The sequence below is a fragment of the Mus pahari genome, chromosome 1, assembly GCF_900095145.1.
Source record: "Mus pahari chromosome 1, PAHARI_EIJ_v1.1, whole genome shotgun sequence".
NCBI classification, from domain to species: Eukaryota; Metazoa; Chordata; class Mammalia; order Rodentia; family Muridae; genus Mus; species Mus pahari.
This window is the reverse complement of record NC_034590.1, coordinates 18,018,256-18,040,108: the sequence shown is the minus strand read 5'-3', so window position 1 is coordinate 18,040,108 and position 21,853 is coordinate 18,018,256. Positions and strand designations below refer to the sequence as shown.

The 21,853-nt window shown below is 53.7% G+C and overlaps 3 protein-coding genes across 7 annotated transcripts in view; 2 read left to right on the top strand and 1 right to left on the bottom strand.

Annotated features, from left to right (window-relative positions):
* The window catches only part of Ppfia3 (PTPRF interacting protein alpha 3), a 28,702-nt gene extending 19,559 nt beyond the window's left edge, over positions 1 to 9,143 (top strand). Inside the window, exons 19-30 of one of the 4 annotated variants that reach the window (XM_021221944.1) lie at positions 263 to 356; positions 590 to 671; positions 1,176 to 1,376; positions 4,476 to 4,538; positions 4,700 to 4,726; positions 5,753 to 5,928; positions 6,528 to 6,625; positions 7,019 to 7,194; positions 7,278 to 7,346; positions 7,515 to 7,686; positions 8,006 to 8,077; positions 8,249 to 9,143. In XM_021221944.1, coding sequence (XP_021077603.1) covers positions 263 to 356; positions 590 to 671; positions 1,176 to 1,376; positions 4,476 to 4,538; positions 4,700 to 4,726; positions 5,753 to 5,928; positions 6,528 to 6,625; positions 7,019 to 7,194; positions 7,278 to 7,346; positions 7,515 to 7,686; positions 8,006 to 8,064 — 1,217 coding nt within the window. In that variant the 3' untranslated portion in view covers positions 8,065 to 8,077; positions 8,249 to 9,143. Of the gene's footprint in view, positions 1 to 262; positions 357 to 589; positions 672 to 1,175; positions 1,377 to 4,475; positions 4,539 to 4,699; positions 4,727 to 5,752; positions 5,929 to 6,527; positions 6,626 to 7,018; positions 7,195 to 7,277; positions 7,347 to 7,514; positions 7,687 to 8,005; positions 8,082 to 8,248 lie in introns of those variants that run through there. The other 3 variants (XM_029537179.1, XM_029537185.1, XM_029537182.1) reach the window with 3 other exon arrangements.
* Positions 9,144 to 9,298: 155 nt separating this feature from the next.
* On the bottom strand, positions 9,299 to 13,045 carry Hrc (histidine rich calcium binding protein). Its single transcript, XM_021217292.2, has 6 exons — positions 10,887 to 13,045; positions 10,729 to 10,799; positions 10,304 to 10,372; positions 10,052 to 10,106; positions 9,573 to 9,609; positions 9,299 to 9,389 (listed from the first exon to the last, which is right to left on the bottom strand). Exons 1-6 carry the CDS (start codon positions 12,841 to 12,843, stop codon positions 9,353 to 9,355), a joined length of 2,226 nt encoding a protein of 741 aa, XP_021072951.1. The 5' UTR covers positions 12,844 to 13,045; the 3' UTR covers positions 9,299 to 9,352.
* Positions 13,046 to 14,380: 1,335 nt separating this feature from the next.
* The window catches only part of Trpm4 (transient receptor potential cation channel subfamily M member 4), a 29,189-nt gene continuing 21,716 nt past the window's right edge, over positions 14,381 to 21,853 (top strand). Inside the window, exons 1-6 of one of the 2 annotated variants that reach the window (XM_021196008.2) lie at positions 14,381 to 14,489; positions 14,724 to 14,794; positions 19,795 to 19,969; positions 20,225 to 20,405; positions 20,537 to 20,700; positions 20,931 to 21,114. In XM_021196008.2, coding sequence (XP_021051667.1) covers positions 14,466 to 14,489; positions 14,724 to 14,794; positions 19,795 to 19,969; positions 20,225 to 20,405; positions 20,537 to 20,700; positions 20,931 to 21,114 — 799 coding nt within the window. In that variant the 5' untranslated portion in view covers positions 14,381 to 14,465. Of the gene's footprint in view, positions 14,490 to 14,723; positions 14,795 to 19,794; positions 19,970 to 20,224; positions 20,406 to 20,536; positions 20,701 to 20,930; positions 21,115 to 21,853 lie in introns of those variants that run through there. The other variant, XM_029545765.1, reaches the window with a different exon arrangement.

Genomic DNA, 21,853 nt, shown 5'->3' with positions numbered 1-21,853 from the left:
TCTGGCTGTCCTGGGATTCTCTTTGTAGACCAGGCTAGCCTCAAGCCCACAGAGCTCCTCCTCTCTTTGACTCTCAAAAGCTGGGATCAGAGGTGTGCAGCAGCGCACCAGGCCTTGTCTTTTAGTCTTGCTGTGTAAATTGGACTGGCCTGGAACTTGCTTTGTGGCACAGAACCAGTGTGTGGGAAATGTCAGGTGTGAGCCGCCACCCGCACTCCCCTGACCTAAGACTTCACTAACTTTGACACTTCTTTGCCACCAGCCGGGACACCCTCTGACGAGACACTGGCCACTGACCCTCTGGGGCTAGCCAAGCTGACTGGCCCAGGAGATAAGGACAGGAGGAACAAGAGGAAGTGAGTGTCCACAGGGTTTGTGGGGTGAGACTACCAGTGGCTGGCCCGTAGCCGGTGACCCTCTGCTTTCCAGGGAATCTGGGAACACCTTTCTCTGTGGCTTTGCTGTCTGGGTGGGGAAGGTGGGTTTGGGGAGCATCCTGTCTGGCTGCACTCTTCAAAGGCCCTTCAAAGATGGACCTGTGGGAGGCCCACAAGAAGGGTTCCCCGCTCCTGTCTACCTTCTCTGCTAGGCATGAACTTCTGGAAGAGGCCTGTCGCCAGGGCCTGCCTTTTGCTGCCTGGGATGGACCCACCGTGGTCTCCTGGCTGGAGGTATTCGGACATTGAAATGACCCTACTGTAGAGTTATTAACCCAACCCCCCCCACACTTCAGCTTTTGTTTTTGTTCTGTAATTAAGTAAGAGCTTCACTCTGTAACCCAAGCTACACTCAGTTTCCCCGCAATCCTCTTTCTTACCTCAGCCTCTTGAATGCTGGGATTATAAACCTGAGCCACGCACCAGGCTTCCATCCTCAGCTGACAGTAGACGTGGGGCGGGTGGGGAGGTCAGGACCCAAGGCTCTGAGGGAATCCACTTCCTCTCCCTCCCACCCCCGCGCATTCCATCTGTCTCTCCTGGTCTCTCCCTGTCTCTGCTGACTTGTGTCCGTCTTTCCATCTGTCCTGTCCATACTCATCCCTCATCTTCTCCCACGTGCCTCTCTCTGTCTTGCCGCATCTGTTTCTATGCCTGAGAACTTTCTCCATCTGTCTCCCCTCTCTCTCCCCCCACCCCCGCGGACTCCTCCACATTCTCGCCTTCCCGTGACCTCAGCTCTGGGTGGGCATGCCTGCGTGGTACGTGGCCGCCTGCCGGGCCAATGTCAAGAGCGGTGCCATCATGGCCAACCTGTCAGACACGGAGATCCAGCGGGAGATCGGCATCAGCAATCCACTTCACAGGCTCAAGCTGCGCCTCGCCATTCAGGAGATGGTGTCTCTCACGTCGCCCTCGGCTCCTGCCTCCTCACGCACTGTGAGTGCCCGCCAATCCACACCCCGCTGCCCAGCTCTGCCCCTCGCCGGGAGACCACCAATCCTGGCTCCATGTGTCCTGGGGGGGGGCTACAAGAGTTCCTTTTTCAGGGGACATCTCTTGCAGGGACTCGTTTGGCTTGTTACGTGCCCCCCAACCCCCACCCAAGACTCCCATTCTGGAATTTTCACCATTTCCAAGAGACCGTCCACATCCACCAGTTTTTTGTTTTTTTTTTTTTCATTTCTTTTGCGATGAGATCTCACTTATGTAGGGCTGGCTGGACTGGAATTCACTATGTGGAACAGGCTGGGCTTGAACTCACAGAGATCCACCTTCCTCTGCCTCCTGAGCCAGCCCCACCATGCCTAGACCCAGTTTTTTCTTAAGAAGTCTCAAACACGCAGACAAGTATTGGTACATGTGTCAGAGGCAGTGGGATAGCAAGTTGGAAGACAGCATGGTCCCTGTGTCAGAGGCAGTGGGATGGCAAGTTGGAAGCCAGCATGGTTCCTGTGTCAGGGATGGCAAGTTGGAAGCCAGCATGGGCTCCTGGGTTATTTGGTGAGCTTCATACTAAAAAAAGAAAAGAGGGGTCATGCAAGATGGATGGCTCAGTGGGTGAAGGTTCTGGCCACCAAGCCTGACACCCGAAGTCAATTCCTAGGGAAGAAGAAAATCAACTCCTATAACTGTGACCATCATAAGTGCCACGTCACACACACATAAAATAAGCAAAGGTTCGTTTAAACATTTATAACATGAAGAGTGCTCAGTGCTATAGCACTGGCTTAGCAAGCTTGGGTTGGAGGTTCAATTTAAAAAAAAATTCTATGTTTTATACATATGTGAGTACACTGCAGCTGACTTCAGACACACCAGAAGAGGGCATCAGATCTCATTACAGACGGTTGTGAGCCACCATGTGGTTGCTGGGAATTGAACTCAGGACTCTGGAAGAGCAGTCAGTGCTCTTAACTCTGAGCCAGCTCTCCAGCCCTGGAGGTTCAATCTTGACTCGGGTACTGAAAAGACAGAGAAGAGAATTCCACATAGATATGTCTTAATTTTATTGTAAATTCTCTGTCCCATGTATCTGCCTGCTTGCCTCTTGGGTTCTTTTTGTTTGTTTGATTGGTTTGGTTTGGTTTTGGTTTTCTCTCTGTCCTAGAACTTGTTCTACAGACCAGGCTGGCCTTAAACTCACAGAGATCCACCTGCCTCTGCCTCCCGAGTGCTGAGAAAGGCATGCACCCCCATTGCCTTTCTTCTCTTAGGTTCTTGAGTGTAATTTAAGGACAAGACAAAAAGGTCATCCCTTGAAATGGCACCAGCAGACGTCTTTTCCTCCTTTGGGCCTCCACAATCTTGGCTCACACGGTGCTGCTATTATTGTTCATTTCATCTGCTAGTCTATCCATATGCAGTTTTCCCAAGATGTTATTGAAATAAGGTCTTCCTTTGAGGCTCACCCAGGCTGGCCTGGAACCTATTGTGAGCCTCTTGTCACAGACCTGGAGAGCGAAGGCCCTAGCTCCTGGAGAATTCCCGATAATGCCAATGCCGAGAGAATCCATTGTCTCTTTACTTTGAGACAGTCTCTCCCTATGTAGCTCTGACTTGTCTTGCTCTTGCAGCCCTGCCTCTGCCTCCCTAGTGCCGGGATTAAGGCCTGCCCCACCACGCTAGGCTCCCAGGGTTACATATGTTCACTGTGTGCTCCGGGGCTTTCATGATTCCTAGGCCGGGTGTCAGCAGGGGTCGCCCAGCATGGGCGGCAAACCTCTTCCTGAGGGCACACTCCCCTCCCTTTGCTGCATCTGCTATCACCTTCTTGGTCCTCACTGTGCATGACACCAGAGAGGTGACATCAAAGACCCAGCCCTCCCTTTCCCCCCCAGAAAAAAGAAAACCCCGAACTCTTCTTTAGAATTTTATGTGTATGAATGTTTTACCTGCGTGGATGAGTGGGCAAATATGCCTGGTGCCCCTGGAGGTCAGAAGAGGCCATCAGATCTGCTGGCAGTGGAGTTTCAGATGGCTGTGAACTGTGGTGTGTGTGTGTGTGTGTGTGCGCGCGCGCACACGCGCACGCACTGAGAACCAAACCTGGAGCCTCCTCTGCAAGAGCAACACATACTTTTGTTTTTGCCTTTTCCCTGAGATAGGTTTCTCTGTGTAGACCAGGCTGTCCTGGAACCCACTCTATAGACCAGGCTGGCCCACCTGCCTCTGCCTTCCAAGTGCTGGGATTAAAGGCTTGTGCCACTACTGCCCAGTCAACACATGTTCCTCTTCTCCCACCCCCCCTTTTTCTTCTCCCTCTCGTTCCCCACTTGCTCTGGCCCATAGATTTTGTTTGTTTGTTTGTTTCTCATTACGGACAGTTGTGAGCCACCATGTGGTTGCTGGCATTTGAACTCATGACCTCTGGAAGAGCAGTCAGTGCTCTTAACCACTGAGCCATCTCTCCAGCCCTGAAAGGTTTTTTTTTTTTTAAATTAAACTTTTTTTTTAAAATCTTACATTTTTATTATTTATTTATTTATTTATTTATTTATTTATTATATGTGTGTACACTGTAGCTGTCTTCAGACACTCCAGGAGAAGGCATCGGATTTTTGTTATGGATGGTTGTGAACCACCATGTGGTTGCTGGTATTTGAACTCAGGACCTTTGGAAGAGCAGTCGGTGTTCTTAACCACTGAGCCATCTCACCAGCCCCTTAATTAAACTTTTATGAATAAATTTATATTTATAAAATAAATAAATTTTGTGCATGTGTGTGAGTGTGTGTGTGTGTCCACTGTAGAGCATGTGTGATGGCTAGCAGTCTCCTTCCGCCGTGTGGGATAGAACTCGGGTCATCATGCTTGGTGGCAAGCACCTTTACCTGCTGAGCCATCTTGCTTGACCTTTCCAACTCTTATGCCTCAGCATGGACGATGCCAAAGACAGGGTCGTTTCTTTCCTCTGTCAGTCGTCTTTGAAACCCCAGACAGAATGAGCATAAGCTAATGAGTTAGAGGCGGCGACTGATTAGGAGATCATCTGTACCCTGTGTCATCCCCCACTCCTTAACTCCCTGCGCCCTTCAGCCCACAGGAAACGTGTGGATGACACACGAGGAGATGGAGTCTCTGACGGCAGCTACAAAACCCGTGAGTGCCTCCTGCTGGTGGTCTTGGGGGTGGCACTATTCCTACTGGGTGTGGGGGCCGGGAGGAGTCTGTCTGTCCGTGCATCGTCTGTCCCTTCCGTTCTCCTCTGCCTATCCCCTTAACCCACCCCTTCTCTCCCCCTCTTCCCACTAACGGGTCAGGAGACCAAGGAGATCAGCTGGGAGCAGGTAGGGGTGCAGGGAGGGCTGGACGCATGAGCAGGTTGTGCACGCTGCATGGTCTTTCTGTTTCTCTGCGCCCCACCCCTCGTCTGAACATTCTAAGTCCCTGCCCCGGAGGAGGAGAAGGCTGCAGCGTGGAGCTCAGCTGTTCCTAGTTCTTGTGTTCATAGCGACTGGTGTGTGTGTGTTGGGGGGCAAAGTGGAAGTCCCCAGTGTCTACCTCCAGCCTGGTGCATGGGCTATCATTCCATGCCTGTGGGTTGCTTGGAAGCTGGGGACTGTGGGATTGCTGGAACCGGAAGGAACTGCCCAGTGATGTGAGGGTCCGCATTGAGGGGATGGGGAAGAGGGGAAGAGGGCTACGTGTACCATTCAGGGGCTTGGCACAGTGTCAGCTGTGATAGTTATGGTGGCCTCGAGGTGGGCCAGGACAGTGCGAGGTGGGGAAGACACAGTACAACGAGGCCTGGAGAAGAGAGACAGAGGGTGCCCGACCTGAGCTTGCCAGGGGTGGAGACACCTGGTTGAGCTCTGGTCTATTTCCTTGCCCTAAAGCTGCAAGAGGCTTGTCTCATAGCCGTATCCTAAACTGGACTGCTTCAACTAGTATTTTCCGTGTAGTGCAGCAGTGATGTCTGTGGGTGGCAAGAAAGCCACGCTGAAGTCCTGACGTTCTGGGTGGAGTCATGTTGGGGCCGAGTGGATGCAGACCTGCAGGGCTGGGGGACAGTTGGTGGAGCCCTTGCCTAGAATAGAGTCTTAAGTTCCAGCATCAACCTGGAGTATGGGGTACACATCTGTAACCCAGCACTCAAAAGGGTGGAGGTGGGGGGGTCTAGAGTTAAAGGTCATCCTTAGCTTCACCCAAAGTTTGAAGCTAGCCTGGGCTACATGAGACCCTCAGCTGGCCCAGTGTTCCCAGTGGTGGGGTGAGAACTAACTTGGGATGGGGGCTGAACTTTATCCTTTCCCTATACATATGGGAAGGGACAAGAGGGCCTGACCTCTTCCCTCACCTGCCCATGGCCCCAGATCCTGGCATATGGCGACATGAACCACGAGTGGGTGGGGAACGACTGGCTGCCCAGCCTTGGGCTGCCCCAGTACCGAAGCTACTTCATGGAGTCGCTAGTTGATGCGCGGATGTTGGACCATTTGAACAAGAAGGAACTGCGAGGCCAACTCAAGATGGTGGACAGCTTCCACAGGTGGGGGCTGCCTGGCCAATGGGAATAGCCCAAGGGGAAGAAGTCACACCCCTAGAGAGGCTTTGGCCAATGGGAAGGTCCATTAAATTTTCTCTTGGTGCGCCTTGAACCAAAGATGGGTGGTTCTTAGAAAAACTGATATCTGAAGAAGTCCTGGTGACCTGCTATTGGGGGGAGGGGGCAGAGGTCGGAGGACTGCAAATTTGAGGTTAGCCTGGACTATAGAGTGAATTTAACTCCAGGAACTGTTGGACTCTTGAAGAGGGCTGGTGAGATGGCTCAGTGGGTAAGAGCACACGACTGCTCTTCTGAAGGTCCGGAGTTCAAATCCCAGCAACCACATGGTGGCTCATAACCATCCGCAACAGGATCTGTTAAAAAAAATATCTTGGAGAGAGAGGGAGACAGAGAGAGAAACACAGTAACCACTAGGCACTGGGGATTTGTGCCTTTGCCTAGTATGGGTAACACACACACACACACACACACACACACACACACACACACACACTGGAGGGAGGGAGGGAGGGAGTTCTATAAGAGCAACAATAGTGGCCATGGGAAGACTCCTAGGTGATTCAGCTTCTCCCACTGCTCAGGGTTAGTCTGCACTATGGTATTATGTGCCTGAAACGGCTCAACTATGACCGGAAGGACCTGGAGCGGAGGAGGGAAGAAAGCCAAACCCAAATCAGAGGTGAGGGGGCCATGTGGATGTGGAGAGACAAACTGGAAGGGGGGAAGCCTGAGAAACCAAGAACTACCGGAAACAGGGTGGAACCATGGGTGCGTGGCTAGATATTGAGTGTGGAGTTATGTAGACTGGATGGGCATGGCCACTGGGGCGCGCTATCACACAAGGAGTGGAGCCGGACATAGGCCAAGGGAGAATATGAACCTTTTCTCTAGGAGGCGCTGTTCCCAGTGTGGAGCGTGGCTAGGGAGGGAAAATAGAGTAACAAGCCTAGTTGGCCAGAGATGAGGGAAGGAGCCAGCATAGAGACTTAGCTAGGAAAGGAAACGAGGTTAGGTTAATTTGGCAAGGCTGGCCACTGGGAGGTGCACAGTTAAGCGTCCCTTTCTTCCCCAGACGTGATGGTGTGGTCCAACGAACGGGTCATGGGTTGGGTGTCTGGTCTTGGCCTGAAGGAATTTGCTACGAATCTCACGGAGAGTGGGGTGCACGGCGCACTGTTGGCTCTGGATGAAACCTTCGACTACTCCGACCTGGCCTTGCTGCTACAGATACCTACGCAAAATGCACAAGTGAGCTTTGGCTGGTCCTCCAACATGCTGGGTACCCCCCACCTGTATGCTCCAACTAACCTCTTTCCCCTTTCCTTTTCCAGGCTCGGCAACTGCTGGAGAAAGAATTCAGTAACCTCATTTCCTTAGGCACGGACAGACGGCTGGAGGAGGTGGGCGTGGCAATGAGGTCTTACAAATCAGCGCTGAAGGGGTGGGGCTCGGCGGTGCCAACCAATTGTGGTTGGAGGCTGAACTTAGTGAGGGTCACGATTGATGCAGAGGGGTAGAATCGGAACTTGTGTCGGCCTCCTTCACCTTGGCTCCTATCGTATAACTAGGACAGTGCCAAGTCCTTCAGCCGCTCCCCATCCTGGAGGAAGATGTTCCGCGAGAAGGACCTCCGGGGTGTAACCCCCGATTCAGCCGAGATGTTACCCCCCAACTTTCGCTCAGCTGCAGCAGGAGCCCTAGGCTCGCCGGGGCTTCCTCTCCGCAAACTGCAGCCTGAAGGTAAGGGACTCTAAAAAGTCAAGTCCAGACCCTGTTCACCTTCCATCTTCTGGTCTAGCCTACCTGCCTGGGCTACAGAAGAGTTCAAGACAGTCAGGGCTTCTTAGTGAGATTGCTTCAAAAAGTATAAAGATGGCTGGGCATGTAGCTCACTGGTGAAGGAACCGCCTAGAATCCCACATTGAGGAACTGTGGGTGTGTGGCTCAGTGGAGGGCTTTTGACTAGCAATTCCATAGCCATTCTCCAGGAGTAAGGATTGGGGGATTCCCTGGGGGAGACTAGGGTAGTTCCAGGTTAAAGCGCTGTTGCTCTCTCTAGGCCAGACTTCTGGGAGTTCGCGAGCAGATGGTGTTTCGGTCCGGACTTACTCCTGCTAGTGTGCACCTCCAGGTGAGGACGCTGCTAGGTGATTTTTAGGGTTCAGGGTGGAGCAACGGGAACGCGGGATGGCATACCAGATGGTTCCCACTCTGTGAACTGTCTGACCTCAATGCAAGTGACCTCACTCTCACTCCGATGAAGACCCCCTCCGAAGACTGGGACGTTTCCCCTCCTTTCCAGAGCATTGTCTAGCCGTGAGACCGCCGTGAGGGAGCTCGCCCTGCGGACTGCACCACCTATATACACACCAGCCGGGTGTGCGTGTTCCCGCCTCCCAAAGGGACTGGGCCAAACCACAAGAAATGGACTAAAAGGGGGCAGCCGAAGAAGAGGACAGGAAGAAATCCCACCCCAAACTTCCGTCTCCCTTTTCTCTACTTTGTAATTTATTGATGATCCGTTTCGAATGGGAGTCAGGCGCCCTGCACCTGCGGAAAGGGGGCGGGGCTTCCCTCTCGGGCCGCATGCGGGGAGATGCCACCCCTCCCCTTTCTATTGCCCAGTCGCGGGGCCCAAGTCTTCCTTCTCCGTCCGCTAGGAGGGGAGGGGAGACTCGCTGCTACAAGCCTCGCCCCCTCCCCTTCCACCCCGTGCCACTCAGTCCTGCCCCGCTGCGTCTTGTCGCCAGTCCTCGGGGGTCATCTGCAAGCGGGGTTCCCTGACCCTCCTCCCTGTCTCGTGTTCCCCGGGGCCTCCCCGCGCCCGTGCTATGGCGGTGTCTGTGCCCAAGGGTCAGGGACGCCAGCACTGCGTTCCCATTTCCCCTCTGGCTCCGGGGTTTGCATGGGAAAATCCCTCTGTCAACTATGCCGCTGGCGATGTGGCTGGGGAGAGGACGGACAATGGGGGAGCCCCCACCCCGATTCGGCCTCTTGGCTCCAGGCGTTACTCAGTGATCACGGGTAAAGACCTACTGTTTCAAAAGCTCTGGTGGTGACCAGCCTTTTTTTGAGACAGGGTCTCACTTTGTAGTCCTGGCTGGCCTGGAACTCACTGTGTAGACTAGGCTAGCCTCGAACTTACAGAGATCCGCCTGCCTCTGCCTCTGCACTGAGATTAAAGGTGTGTGCCACCAGTCCCAGCTTTTGTTCTTAAGGTGTTATGAATCCAAACCAACCACCTCCAGATCAAGGGGTGGAGGCTGTCCTGCTTTGGGCTCTCTGAGAGAGGTCGTTGCCTCACCCTGCCCTCTGTCTCCCCAGGACACATCCCACGCGGGACACTGATGTTTCTAGGAGCACATTTATTCCGAGAAATAGATGCAGCTCTTGCCAGACGGCCAGGTCAGGGCTCTGGAGTCTCCAACATGTCAGCCAGGGCTCTGGACAGGAGACCACGAAGGTTAGTTAGCCAGCGTGCAGAAGCCACTTAGCCATCATGAGCCTGACCATTTCACAGACGAGAACATGGAGTCCAGGCTGTCTCTTTAACTCACAGTGGGTCAACCCTTCTCTAAACGGGTCCCTGGAACTGCATTATTTCCCGGCCCAGCCCCCACACTTACTGATACAGAGAGGAGGAGAAATAGTCAACGTAGCTTCCTGTGAGGGAGCAGAGAGAGAAAAGGTTTCAGGAACCTCCGGGAGGGGGAACACTCAGGGCAGTGCGCAAATGTGGTGCTCAGCGCCCTTCTAATTCCTGCCTCAAATTCAATCACCGTCCTTCTTGCTTTGGCCCCTCCAGCAGCCCCGCCCCTCGGTGTCTATTTACTTTGGTCCTACCCACTCACTTCTTGGACTGCCCAGCAACATCACCTCAGTCTTAGCCTGAGAGATCTGATTCTGCCCTCCTGACCTTTGTCATGGCCGCACCCCCCTACCCCACCCATTTAACCTCAGACCACAGCCTCGGTTCACAGCTCGGCTTGGCTCCAACCCCACTAGGATTCCCTTTGTTGGGCCCCGCCCCCTTTGTGGGTGGGTGCCTCACTTTGCTGGGCCCGCCCCCTCTGTGGGTGGGTGCCTCTCCCTGTTTGCTGCTCACCTGGAGTGCAGAGCGTGTCGCACACCAGCGGGCAGAGGTAGCAGAACTGACAGTGCTGAGGGCAGGGAGAGAGCCTGGTCAGGGGACTGAGTCAGGGACAAATGTGAGGAAGAACCACCCAGGGTCTGAGGCCAGGTAGAGGGTCACACGGGAAGGAGGCATGAAGCATGTAAGGACAGGATTATGCCTTGGGCACTCCAGTGGTCCCTGCCAGCTTGGGACCCGAGCTTAGGAGCTCTGGGAAGGTCTCACCTGACACTGGTCACAGTGTTCACCCATGTTCTCCTCATCACAGTGACAGCTTTCACATTCAGTACATCGCTGGGAATAGGAAGCGTCTGGTTAGAGGGACCCCTAGTCCCAAATCCCTCGGGAGACGATCACTTCTGCTGTTGACTTCTATGTGTGAACTCAGAGCCCCTCTCTTCTCTGGGGACCCCACCCACCCTGGTTTTCCATCTCTAGACAACCCCAAGCCCATGTGACCCATTCACTGGAGTGTGGGACCTGTCAGTGCCCACACAGACACCTGCCTGCCACCCTGTGACCCTCACCTGGAGACCTTAACCTTTATTTCCCCAGTGTCCCCACCCCCAGCTTTGCTCCTCCCACTCCCAGGCTCCCACGGCCCTCATGGCACCCCAGGTGTGTTGGGCAGTTCTGGGCTAGGAACCTACGTTGCAGAAAGAACAATAGCCACACAAGGACCCTGGCTGGTAATTTTCATACTCCTGGGCATCCTGGTGACCTGTGGGGACAGGAGGGTAACAGTGACTCCAGCTGGCCCCCTCTGCCTCCCTCCCCCACCCCCCACTCGTGGAGCCAGGTCACTTACCTGTGACCTCACGGCTCTCCTCCTCACTGGAACCTTCTCTGGCCACCTCTCTCCCAGCCAGTGGGTTTGGGATAATGGTGAAAGGTAGTAGGTTTTCCTCCAGGATCTCCTCCTCCTCCTCCTCCTCCTCCTCCTGCTTCTTATGATGGCTCAGTGGAGCCGAAACTGCAGCCCTGCCTACCTTGCTTTCTTTCTTATGTTTTTCTTCCTCTTCATCTTCCTGGCTCATGGGGAGGCCATGGCCCTCCTCTTCCTCCTCCTCTTCTTCCTCCTCCTCCTCACTATGGGCTTGTCTCTCTTCTGGGTCTTCATCTCCCTCTTGAGAGCTGTGGCCACCTTCTTTCCTTGATTCTCCAGAACCCGGCCCTGTGGGCTGCAGGGGCTGATGACCAATCCCTCCCTGAACAGGCTCTCTGTGACCCTGCCTCACCCTTTCATCTTGGTCTTGTAGCCTGTGGCTGGGAGCCTTGTGGCCAAACTCAGTAGAAAGGTCCTCATGGCCCCCCCTGGAGACTCTGCGGTGGCGATGGCCTGGGACTTCCTTCATGTGTTCTTCTAGAGAGTCCTCCTCCATGTCAGCGTGGTGGCCTTGGGGTCGGTGGCTTGCAACATGGTGGCTGTACTTGACCGCTACCTCTTCTTCATTCTCATGTCCGAGATCATGGTGAGCATGTCTAGGAGACTGGTGCCAACGTTCAGTGGATACAGCCTCATCTTCCTCTTCCTCATTTTGGTGGCTATGGTGGCCATGGCTGGGGACATGATGGTAGACTTCTTCTGAGTCATCCTCCTCATCCTTGTGCTCATGGCCTCTGTGTCTGTGGGCTCGATGCACATGCTCAGTAGAGTCATCATCTCCATCCTCATCTCCATCCTCATCTCCATTCTCCTCCTCCTCCTCCTCATCTTCTTCTTCATCTCCATAGCCTCGGTGTCCATGCCTGGAGACATGATGATCATCTTCACCTGACTCATCCTCATCTTCTTCCTTCCTGTGGCCTTGGGTCTGGTGCTGGTGCTCAGTGGAATCTTCACCATCATCATCATCATCATCATCATCATCATCATCATCATCTTGCTCTTCGTTGTGGCCTTGGTGGTCCTGGGTCTGGTGTCCGTATTCACCAGAGTCACCATCTTCATCATCATTTTCATCTTCTCGGCCTTGAACTCTGTGGGCGTGACTGTCTTCACCTGAGTCCCCATCATCTTCCTCCTCATGATCCTGATGTCTGTGAGCTTGGTGTCCATGCTCAGTGGAGACACCATCTTCTTCATCATCATCATCGTCATCATCATCATCATCACTGTGGCCTTGGTGCCTGTGGCTGTGGGCATGATGGAGTTCATCTCTCTCCTTGGAGTGGCTCTGGTGACCATGGACCTGGTGCTCATTATCATCAGAGTCCTCCATCAGATCCACCCTCTCCTCCTCTCCTCCATCATCATCATCTTCCTCTCCATGGCCATGGTGGGCACGCCTGGGGATGTGACGGTGATACTCACTGGAGACAATGCCATCTTCATCTTCGTGGCTGTGGCTCCTCTGTCTGGGGAGGTGGTTCTCTGCCGAGTCCCCTAAATCTTCATTGTCATGTTCCCGGTGCCCGTGGAGCTGTCTAACATGCCCTCTGAAGATCTCTTCAGAGACATTCTCCTCCCCAACCTCACGGCCAGGGTACCTGTGGTCTTGGACCTGGTGGCCATATTCCCTGGAGAAGTCTTCATCCTCTTCTCTGTTGCCTCTGTCCTTCTCACCTTGATAGACCCGGTGGATGTGGTGACCAAACTCAGTTGATAGGTCCTCTGAGGACCCGGGGATGCCTGCATTGTTGTTCCAGTTGCCGAGGCCCAGACCGGCCCCTCTCATCTCCTGGGTCACCACTGGTGGGACCAGCAGGATGGCCACTGTGGCCCAAAGGAGACAAGTGTGCAGCCATGGCCCCTGGAAGCCCATGGGGACGTTTAGCAGCTGAGCGTCTGCCCAGGCTGGCTCCAGCTGCCTCTGATGGGTCCTTGCGCCTTTTGGCTCTGACTTTCAGATTGCCTCTTTTTTCGTGGTATAGCTCCCACTCTCTGCCTCTCTATCTTCCTCAGGTCTTGGATGACCCTCCGAGGATGTCCCCTTTGCAGCTGTGACCCTGGTTCCAGGACCTCCCTTCCCACTGCTGGGCCAATGGGGTCTGTCCCCTCCCCTTCTTGTGGCTAAATTTATCCAGAGCCTAAGTTATTCTGGTCACTCCCTGCCTGCCCCTCCCCTCCTGCTCCTCTGGCTCGGGACTGGGTAGTGGAAGGGTCTTCATGGCAAGGGGGGGGGGCAGGGACTCGACAAGCTCAAGTTTGGCATCTTTAGCACAAAGGCTGGACGTTTAGAGAGTCTTGCTGGGAAAACCTGGGGCTCTGGGAGAGGGGGATGCAGGAGCAGAGGGCTGCCTGCAAGGTAAACACTGGGAACAGTGCAGGCAGAACGGTGTGACAGTGGTGTCATGCAGAAGCTGTGGAAGACAGTGAAGGAATCCTGTCCCCAACAGCCCATGACCTCCTCTCCCTGGAACTCAGATCTGGGGGCAGGGGACCAGACCAGTGCTATAAATACAACAGGGGGGAGGTGCTGGGGGCTCAGGTTACTAGGGCCTCAGCTGTCCCCACCAGAGGGACTTGGCTGCAGACAGGGGTCACTGCCTTCTCTGCTGGTCAGCGACACCCACCCCACACTTGTCAGTATATCCACGGTCTTTGAGTGTTTGTCCTTTATGAGTCAAGCCCCCCCCCCATCATAGTCACTGTTCTGAGGGTCCGTGTTTCTTCTTAGTATTCTAACCCCTCTTCTCCTACCATGCCTTCCCTGATCCTTCTCTTTTGGTCCCCCTCTCTTTCTCTCTCTCTTTCTGTGTGTGTGTGTCTGTCTGTCTGTCTCTGTCTCTCTCTGTGTGTGTCTGTCTCTCCTCTGTGTGTGTGTGTGTGTGTTCTCTTTCTCTCTCTGTCCCTGTCTCTCTCTGTCTCTGTGTGTGTCTCTAGTTCTCTCTGTGTCTCTGTCCTCCCTGTCTGATTCTGGGACTCTGTTGCTCTATCACTTTGCATTTCTATCTGTCTCTATCTCCGGATATCTCATTCTCTCTCTCTCTCTCTCTCTCTCTCTCCTTTTCTTTCTTTCTTTCTTTCTTTCTTTCTTTCTTTCTTTCTTTCTTTCTTTCTTTCTTTCTTTCTTTCTTTCTTTCTTTCTTTCTATCTTTCTTTCTTTCTTTCTTTCTCTGGGTCCCTCTCTTAGTTTCTGTCTCTGTCTCTCTCTGGGTCTTTTTCTCCGAATCTATGTTTGTCTATCGTGTGCCCTACTCTGCTTCCTTCGTTCCTCCGCTTGCTCTGCCTTCCAACTCTTTCGTGTCCCCCAAACCGACCCCATCCGTGGTTTGGCAGCAGAGTCTGTCCCTCCTCCGCAGCCGCCCTCTCCCCGCCTCCCGTGACGTGACGTGTCCCGGGACTCCCCGCCCCGGGCTGGGCTGCGAAGTTGCGGATCCGGTTTGGTCGGGCGGGTCGGCGGCTGGAGGAAATACACGGAGCCTCAGGGGCTGCGGCGGCAGCATGGTGGGGCCGGAGAAGGAGCAGGTATCGCACAGCGTGGGGCTGGGAGTGAGTGGGGTCCAGAGGCGGCGCCAGCTCCGCGGATCCGGGTCAGATGCTGCAGTGGCTGGACCAGGAGTTCCCAGACCGAGCGGCGTGGGTTCCTGGCTGAGCCCGAGGGAGGAGTTCCCAGTGTGTCCCGGGGGCGCGCGGGGTTGTCTTCGAATCCTGTGGGTCTGACCCGAGTCCCTGCCCTGCCCTTCTTGTTCCGGTTCTCAGAGCTGGATCCCTAAGATCTTCAGGAAGAAGGTGTGCACGACGTTCATAGTGGACCTCTCCGATGATGCGGGGTGAGCAGTTCGCCGCTGCCGACCTGGCAGCGTAGGTTCGCGGGCCCTGCCCACTGCAGACAGGCTCCGCCCCCATAGGCCGGACTCGCCCCACACAACGCAGACAAGGGTGCCCACCGCAGACTGCCCTTCACTGCCCACCGCAGGAAGCCTTGGTGCACAGACACACCCCACCCACCACAGAAGGCCCAGCTCGACACACTCAGGCCCCGCCCACTAAGGACATTCCCGCCTTCACTTGAGACAGACCCCTCCCCCTGCCCTTGCTTTGGGCCACCCTGCTTAGGGCACGCCCCGAATTCTGCATTCCCCTCTAGGTGGGGATCCATTCTGTGTCTTTGTGTCTCGTCCATGTGTCTCTGTCTCTTTGTGTCATTTTTGTCTCTGCTTCGGCTTTCTGTGTCATCCCGGCTCAGCGAGCATAGCCACACAGCCCTGCCAGCCTTACATAGGTCTGCAGCTTTGGGATAGTAATTCCCTTCTTGGGCTGCACTTGTCACCTGGGCACAGAACAGCTCCTCCCTTCTGGGGCCTCCGTGCAAACTAAACAAGGTCACTCTGGGATGTTTCTGGAACTCTGCCCATCACCTAATAAACATCCGGGAATATCTGCAACTCCCATGAGAAGAGGGCAATTACCACTGCGAGCCGTGCTGTGCTGTGGGTGGCAGGGGACAGGAGCAAGCCCTATAGGCTTGGCTGCATGCTTAATCTCCCTAGGTGGGTCCAGCTTTAACTCAGTTCTCAGGGTGGACTTTTGGCCTCGGGGCAGTGTCACCTGATTTCCTTAGTGTGACTTTATCAGGAGCCTGTTGTCCCACCAGTGTGGGACAGGAAAATGTTGTATAAATAAACAGATACTGGTTTAATGGTGGGTCTGGCAGAGAGGGTCACAAATAGAATGACTGAAGTCAGTGGGAAGAGATGGGAGCTGGTGGGCTACAGGTGTCATTGGAAAGATGGTGCAGTGTGGTGCTCTGAAGGTGGCTCTGGGCCTTGGGAGTGCTCGGTCGAAGTCCTCCCTAAGGACAGCCTGGGCGGCGAGGCTTGAAAGCAGAGCAGAGTTCGGGGCTGTCGAGAATGTTGTGAATGGGAAGGTTGGTGGGAGAGCTCATGGGCTCTCAGAGGCCACCCTGAGTGTGGTTTCCTGGGGTTTCGTAGGCTCTGCGTGTGTAAGCTGTGTGAGGTTGGGTAGGAATTCAGAAAGGGGAGAAGAGATTGGGGACCATCACCAAGATGATGAGCCCAGGAGAAGAAGCAGGTTTGGAAAGGGATGCCGAGTGCCGGCCCTTCTGTGTACATGACGGGCCTCCCCTAGAGTGGCAGGGGAGGACTGGGACCCAGCTGGTAGTTAGCAGATGACTGAGATACTGGGGTCTGAGAGGTCCCAGCTATAGGTGGAGAATGAAACCAGGGAGGCAGGCGAGGAAGATACAAAGGCCCCCTCCCTTTCTCGCCTTCCTCTTCTTTCCTTCTTACACCTCCGGGCTTAGGGTGTAATTCAGTGGTAGCACACACACTTAGCATGTGTTGGGTTCCATTCCCAGGATTAAAAATCCGAACCCAAGAAACCTGTCAGGTGAGGTGCTACAGGCCTGTCGTTCGCTCTAGTACTCAGGAGACTGAGGCAGGGGGATACTGTAGTTCTGGGTTACCGAGGCAGACCTTAAAAAAAGAAAGCCAAAAATAAAATAAAATAAAATAAAATAAAATAAGAGCACCAGGTAGCAGCTAGGGGCTACAGCGATGGCCCCAGGGTTAAGAACCCTGGCTGCTCTTACAGACAAGCACTCCGTGCCCAGCACTGCCCTGGCAGCACCCAACCACCTGTAACTCCCATTTCTGGCCTCCATGGGCACTGCACACCTGCAGTACACAGACTCACATGCAGGCAAATCCTCACCCACAAAATAAAAAACCAAAACACTCACACACACACACACACACACACACACACACACACACACACACACACATCTCTTAACGCCTTTAAGCCAAGTGCTAGCCGCTGCTGTCCACCTCCCTTCCTGAACCTTCTTAACTGCCTCTCTCGGCCTCTGGGGTGGTTGGGCTAGAGTGACATGAGGGGTAGCCAGGAGGTTAGCATGGATCTTGGGTGCTCAGAGGGCAGCAGAGGGAGAAGAAAGCCACCATGAGGGGTGCATTCCATGGTGGCCAGCCACCTTCTGACAGTGAGATGACACTTGAATGGAGCCATTGTGCCTCACAGCCACACGGAGCAAAGGTGACAGGAGGCAAGCAGGCATGGGAAACGATGCCAGCACCGTGGAACCAGAACCTACTTTCTTCTGTGACGCTCACTGTCCACATTGAGTACAGTGACTAGGTGCAGTGACAGAGCTCTGAGTGACAAACTGTGTGACTAGAAACTGAGTTTTCCTTTAATTTAATTTTGTGTGTGCTCCTGAGTGCAGGTGCAAATGTGTGCACTCGTGCATATAGAGGCCAGGGGATGATGCTCAGGTAGTGTTCCTCACATACTATGCGCCTTGTTTTGTAAGACAGTAGCTTGGGGTGACCTGGCCAGCCCCAGGGAGCCTTCTGTCTCCTTCTCCCCTGCACTGGGATTGCAACTTGTTTATGGGTCCTAGGGATAAACTCAAGCCCTCCTGTGGGCAAGGTGGGCCCTTTCTCCCTTGAGCTCTGTTTAAGTCGTTAGGTTAGGGTCTGAGGAGCCCGCGTGAATAACAGGCCCCTGGGGCCAGGTGCTTCAGAGGCCAGATGCTCTGCAATGTTCCGTGCAGAAGTTTTGACTAAAAGATAGAGGGATCAAGGGGGTCCAAGATGAGGTCCTGATGGATAAAAGGATTAAGTGGGGGTGAAACTGAAGCATGTCAGGGTCCCCTAGCATTAGAGAAGGAGGTTGCATCCCTTATTATAGCTCTGGAGGGACACCAGGCCCTCTGTGTGCACTTACCTGGTCCTTATGCTGGGTGTGCACTGGTGTGCACTGATGTGCACTGGTGTGCACTTGTCATCCCAGCACTCAGGAGGTGGAGCGGGGGTTCAAGGCCAACTTGGGCCACAAAGTGAGTTTTCGATCGGCTTGGACACTCCAAAGACAAGGGGCGGAGGTCTGCAGTGATGGCTCAGTGGTTAGAAGCACTGGTTGCTCTTGCAGAGGACCTGAGTTCAGTTCCCATGTGAGACCTCACAATCAACTTTAACTCCACTTCCAGGGAATTCAACATCTTCTTCCAGCCTCCGCAGGCAGCGTGCGCACGCATATGTGGCGTGCTGATATACGGGAAGACAAATATTCATACACATAAAATATAAAAATATTGAAGAAAACCAACCCCCCCAGGGCTTGGGTCATGGCTCAGTCACTAGAAAGCTTGCCTACCATGCGTTCAAACCAGGGTTCTGTTCCCAGCACCAAAATAAGCCAGGGATGGTAGTGCACACCTGTAATTCCAGAACTCTTGAGGCTGAGACCGGAGGATCAGAAATTTTAGGACAAACATAAATAAATAAGAAAAAAATAATTTCTGATCAGCTTTAGCTAATGTAAGGCTACTGAGAGCCTAGACAAAAACCACCTCCCCCACCTTCCTCCATCAGTGGTTCAGCTAACTTCTGAAACTACAGGTGAGCCCCACTGTTTGAACTCCTTCTAGAATCAGGGTCAAGGAGAATTAGCTATGTTTTCCCAAGCCCCTGCGCCTTACTCTGGGAAACTAAGGTGACAATCACCTGAGTCCAAGGGATGATTGTAAGTTTGTGATTTTTAAATATTCCTTTATTTTTGACATTTATATTTATTTTACCTGCATAGAAATTTCTCCTGTGTGTGTGTTTGTGCACCACACGCACGCACGCATGTAAGGTGTCCGAGAAGGTCTGGAGAGAGCGTTTTATTCCCCAGGTCTGGAGTTACAGATGGTTGTGAGCCGCCATGTGGGTGCTGGGAATTTATTTCTGGCCTTCTGTATGCACTTTTAACACTGAGCCATCTCTCCAGCCCACTGTGTCCTATTTAGAGCGGAAAACCTTCTATCTAAGGAGACAAGAAATGGGAACCGTCATCTGTTGTCTGTTTCTTAGAACCGGAAGGAATGGAGTTGGGAAGGAAGGATTGTCCTGGGGTACAGTGAACAGTGAATAAGTCAATTTTACCTTCTAGCTTCTGCCCCGGGGCCTGCCGCTCGCTCCTGCCTTCTGCCAGAGAAGGCAGGCCTGGGGCCGGGTGGAGGCTGGCGGACAGGCCAGCCTCGGACTGAAAGCCCTCCCCACAGTTACAGAGCTCTGAAAGAGGCCCGGCTTTTCTCCTGTGAAATTCTGAGTTATTTAAAGCTCGGTTTGGAGTTTGTGCAGCCGGGGCTGGTTGCTATCCTCGCTCCAGGAAACACTGTGATTTTCTTGGCTCCTCTGAGTTCCGTGGGGCTTTTACCATCTTTGTATCTTTGGAGGAGGAAATTTAGTTTCAGAGAGGTGAAGATGCTCAAACCGCACAGCGGCCTCAACAGTAGCCAAACTCTTTGACTCTTTTTTTTTTTTTTTTTTTTAATTTTGTTTTGCTGAGACTGGGTTTCTCTTTAGCCCAGGCTATCCTAGAATTCTCTGTATATGAGGCTGACCTCAATTCGGGATTATAGATGTGTGCCACCATGCCTGCCCTTCTCTTCCTTCCTTTGTTTCTTTGTTTCTTTGTTTGTTTCTTTCTTTTTCTTTATTATTATTTTTTTTGTTGTTGAAGCATTCTTTAAAGTTTCTTTTTCATAGTGTATGTCTTCTTCTTGGGGCCGCAAGGGCACCTGCTGATGGCCGCGTGCTACTGTGGATTCTGATCCCTCAGGCTACTCTCCCTGTCCTGGCGAATTTGGGGTAAAGCTTGGCTATAAGGGCTCCTTACCTCAGTTTCTTCTCCAGACAGTCAGAGCCAGTGATGGGTTCAGGGTCCCCTGTGGACAGGACATTTGTACAGGATGGATTCAGTGGAGACAGCCAGGGGTCACGCTCTACCCTCATGCCCCCAGAGGGACCTGGTGCCAGTGCGGGCAACCTCGGGACGCCCACCCTTCTGTGGCCGTGGAGGACGCCTTTGGGGCAGCCGTAGTTACTGAGTGGAACAGTGATGAACACACCACGGAGAAGCCCACAGATGCCTACGGGGACCTGAATTTCATGTACTCTGGCCGAAAGCCCAGCAACGTGAGGCCTGCATGTCCGGGGCGCCAGGCTGGGTGGGGCTGGGGCAACGCCGAATGTGTCTCCCCATTGGTCCACCCTGTCTTTGCGGGCCTCTGTCTTAAGAGTCTGTCCCCCTCTCTCTCTAGGTCCTTGCAGCCTCCCGGTCCGTCTGTCTGTTTGTCCTCTCTCTAGGCCACTATCTGCGTTTGTCTGGGTCTGTCTCCTGTTGTCTCAGTCTCTCTGTCCCCCATGTGTCTCTTCCTCCTGTGTCCACAGTTTCTCCGGCTGTCTGACCGCACGGATCCGGCCACTGTATACAGTCTTGTCACCCGCTCTTGGGGCTTTCGTGCCCCAAATTTGGTGGTGTCGGTGCTGGGGGGGTCGGGGGGCCCAGTGCTCCAGACCTGGCTGCAGGACTTTCTGCGTCGCGGGCTGGTGAGAGCCGCCCAGAGCACAGGTGACCATGGGGGTTGGGGGCTGTCTCTCCTGGGCTGCGTCCCCACTGTTGCCATGGTTGGAGGACATTGCTCCCCTTTCCATGTCTTTGCTCACTGTTTTCCACTCTGTCCCTCCTTCTGTCCTACACAGGGGCCTGGATCGTCACTGGGGGACTGCACACAGGCATTGGCCGGCACGTGGGTGTGGCTGTAAGGGACCACCAGACGGCCAGCACTGGGAGCAGCAAGGTGGTGGCCATGGGTGTGGCCCCCTGGGGAGTGGTCCGGAACAGAGACATGCTAATCAACCCCAAGGTGGGAATGGGGTTCAGAGAAGAGGCCCTGGCCTGGAGTGCTGGTCTGAGGGTGGAGGGCAGGGAGTAATCCTGAATTCTGAGGGAGGAGGCTGGGAAGGACTCCTGGGTTTAAGAAAGTCTGGGGAAGATACTTGGATCTGAGGGAGGAGGCCAAGGTCTGGTCCTCGGGTCTGTGGGGGGAGTGTCACATCCCTTCTAAAAGACTTCTCTGTCCGGCATTGTCCCCAGGGCTCATTCCCCGCAAGGTACCGGTGGCGTGGTGACCCTGAGGATGGAGTTGAGTTCCCCCTGGACTATAACTATTCTGCTTTCTTCTTGGTGGATGATGGCACCTATGGCCGCCTGGGTGGCGAGAACCGCTTCCGCCTTCGGTTTGAGTCCTATGTGGCTCAGCAGAAGACCGGAGTGGGAGGTGAGTGGGATTTGTGTTTCCAAACCAGCACACAGGGCCCCATGGCCAGGTGTGGTCAAGACTGGGCAACTTTCTTCTGTTAAGAGTCTTGTCCTGGGCCGGGCAGTGGTGGCACACACCTTTAATCCCAGCACCCGGGAGGCAGAGGCAGGTGGATTTCTGAGTTTGAGGCCAGCCTGGTCTACAGAGTGAGTTCCAGCACAGCCAGGACTATACAGAGAAACCCTGTCTCGTCCCTGCTGGGGATGGTGGCACAGACCTTTAATCCCAGCTCTGGGAGGCAGAGGCAGTCAGATCTTTGTGAATTTGAGGCCAACCTGCTCTACACAGGATTAGCCAGTGTTACATAAAAAGACTCTTTCTTAAAAGTAAGTAAAAAAGAATTACAATAAAGGGAGTGTAAAGAGGTGGCTCAGTAGTTAAAATCACTTGCTGCTCTTATAAAGGACCTGTGGTCCATCTGATAACTCCAGTTCCAGGGGATCCAGGCTCTCTCTTCTGGCCTTCCTAGGCATGGCACTCACAGGCACATACACACAGAGACTCATAAATACCCACGAACACATACAGAAGGTTTTTTTTTTTATTTTTATTTTTTATTTTTTTAGGTTTTTCAAGATAGACTTTCTCTGTTTAGCCCTGGCTGTCCTGGAGACCAGGCTCATTCTGTAGACCAAGCTGGCCTTGAACTCAGAAATGCACCTGCCTTTACCTCTTAAGTGATGGGGTTAAAGGCGTG

What these genes read in the sequence shown, in the direction of transcription:
- Hrc (XM_021217292.2), bottom strand. Translation starts at nt 12,843, where the DNA reads ATGGGCTTCCAGGGGCCATGGCTGCACACTTGTCTCCTTTGGGCCACA. An exon ending in GGAGAGCCGTGAGGTCACAG is followed by an intron (nt 10,800 to 10,886) that starts GTAAGTGACCTG and finishes CTGTCCCCACAG; the next exon opens with GTCACCAGGATGCCCAGGAG. An exon ending in TTCTCCTCCTCTCTGTATCA is followed by an intron (nt 9,390 to 9,572) that starts GTAAGTGTGGGG and finishes TCTCCTGTCCAG; the next exon opens with AGCCCTGGCTGACATGTTGG.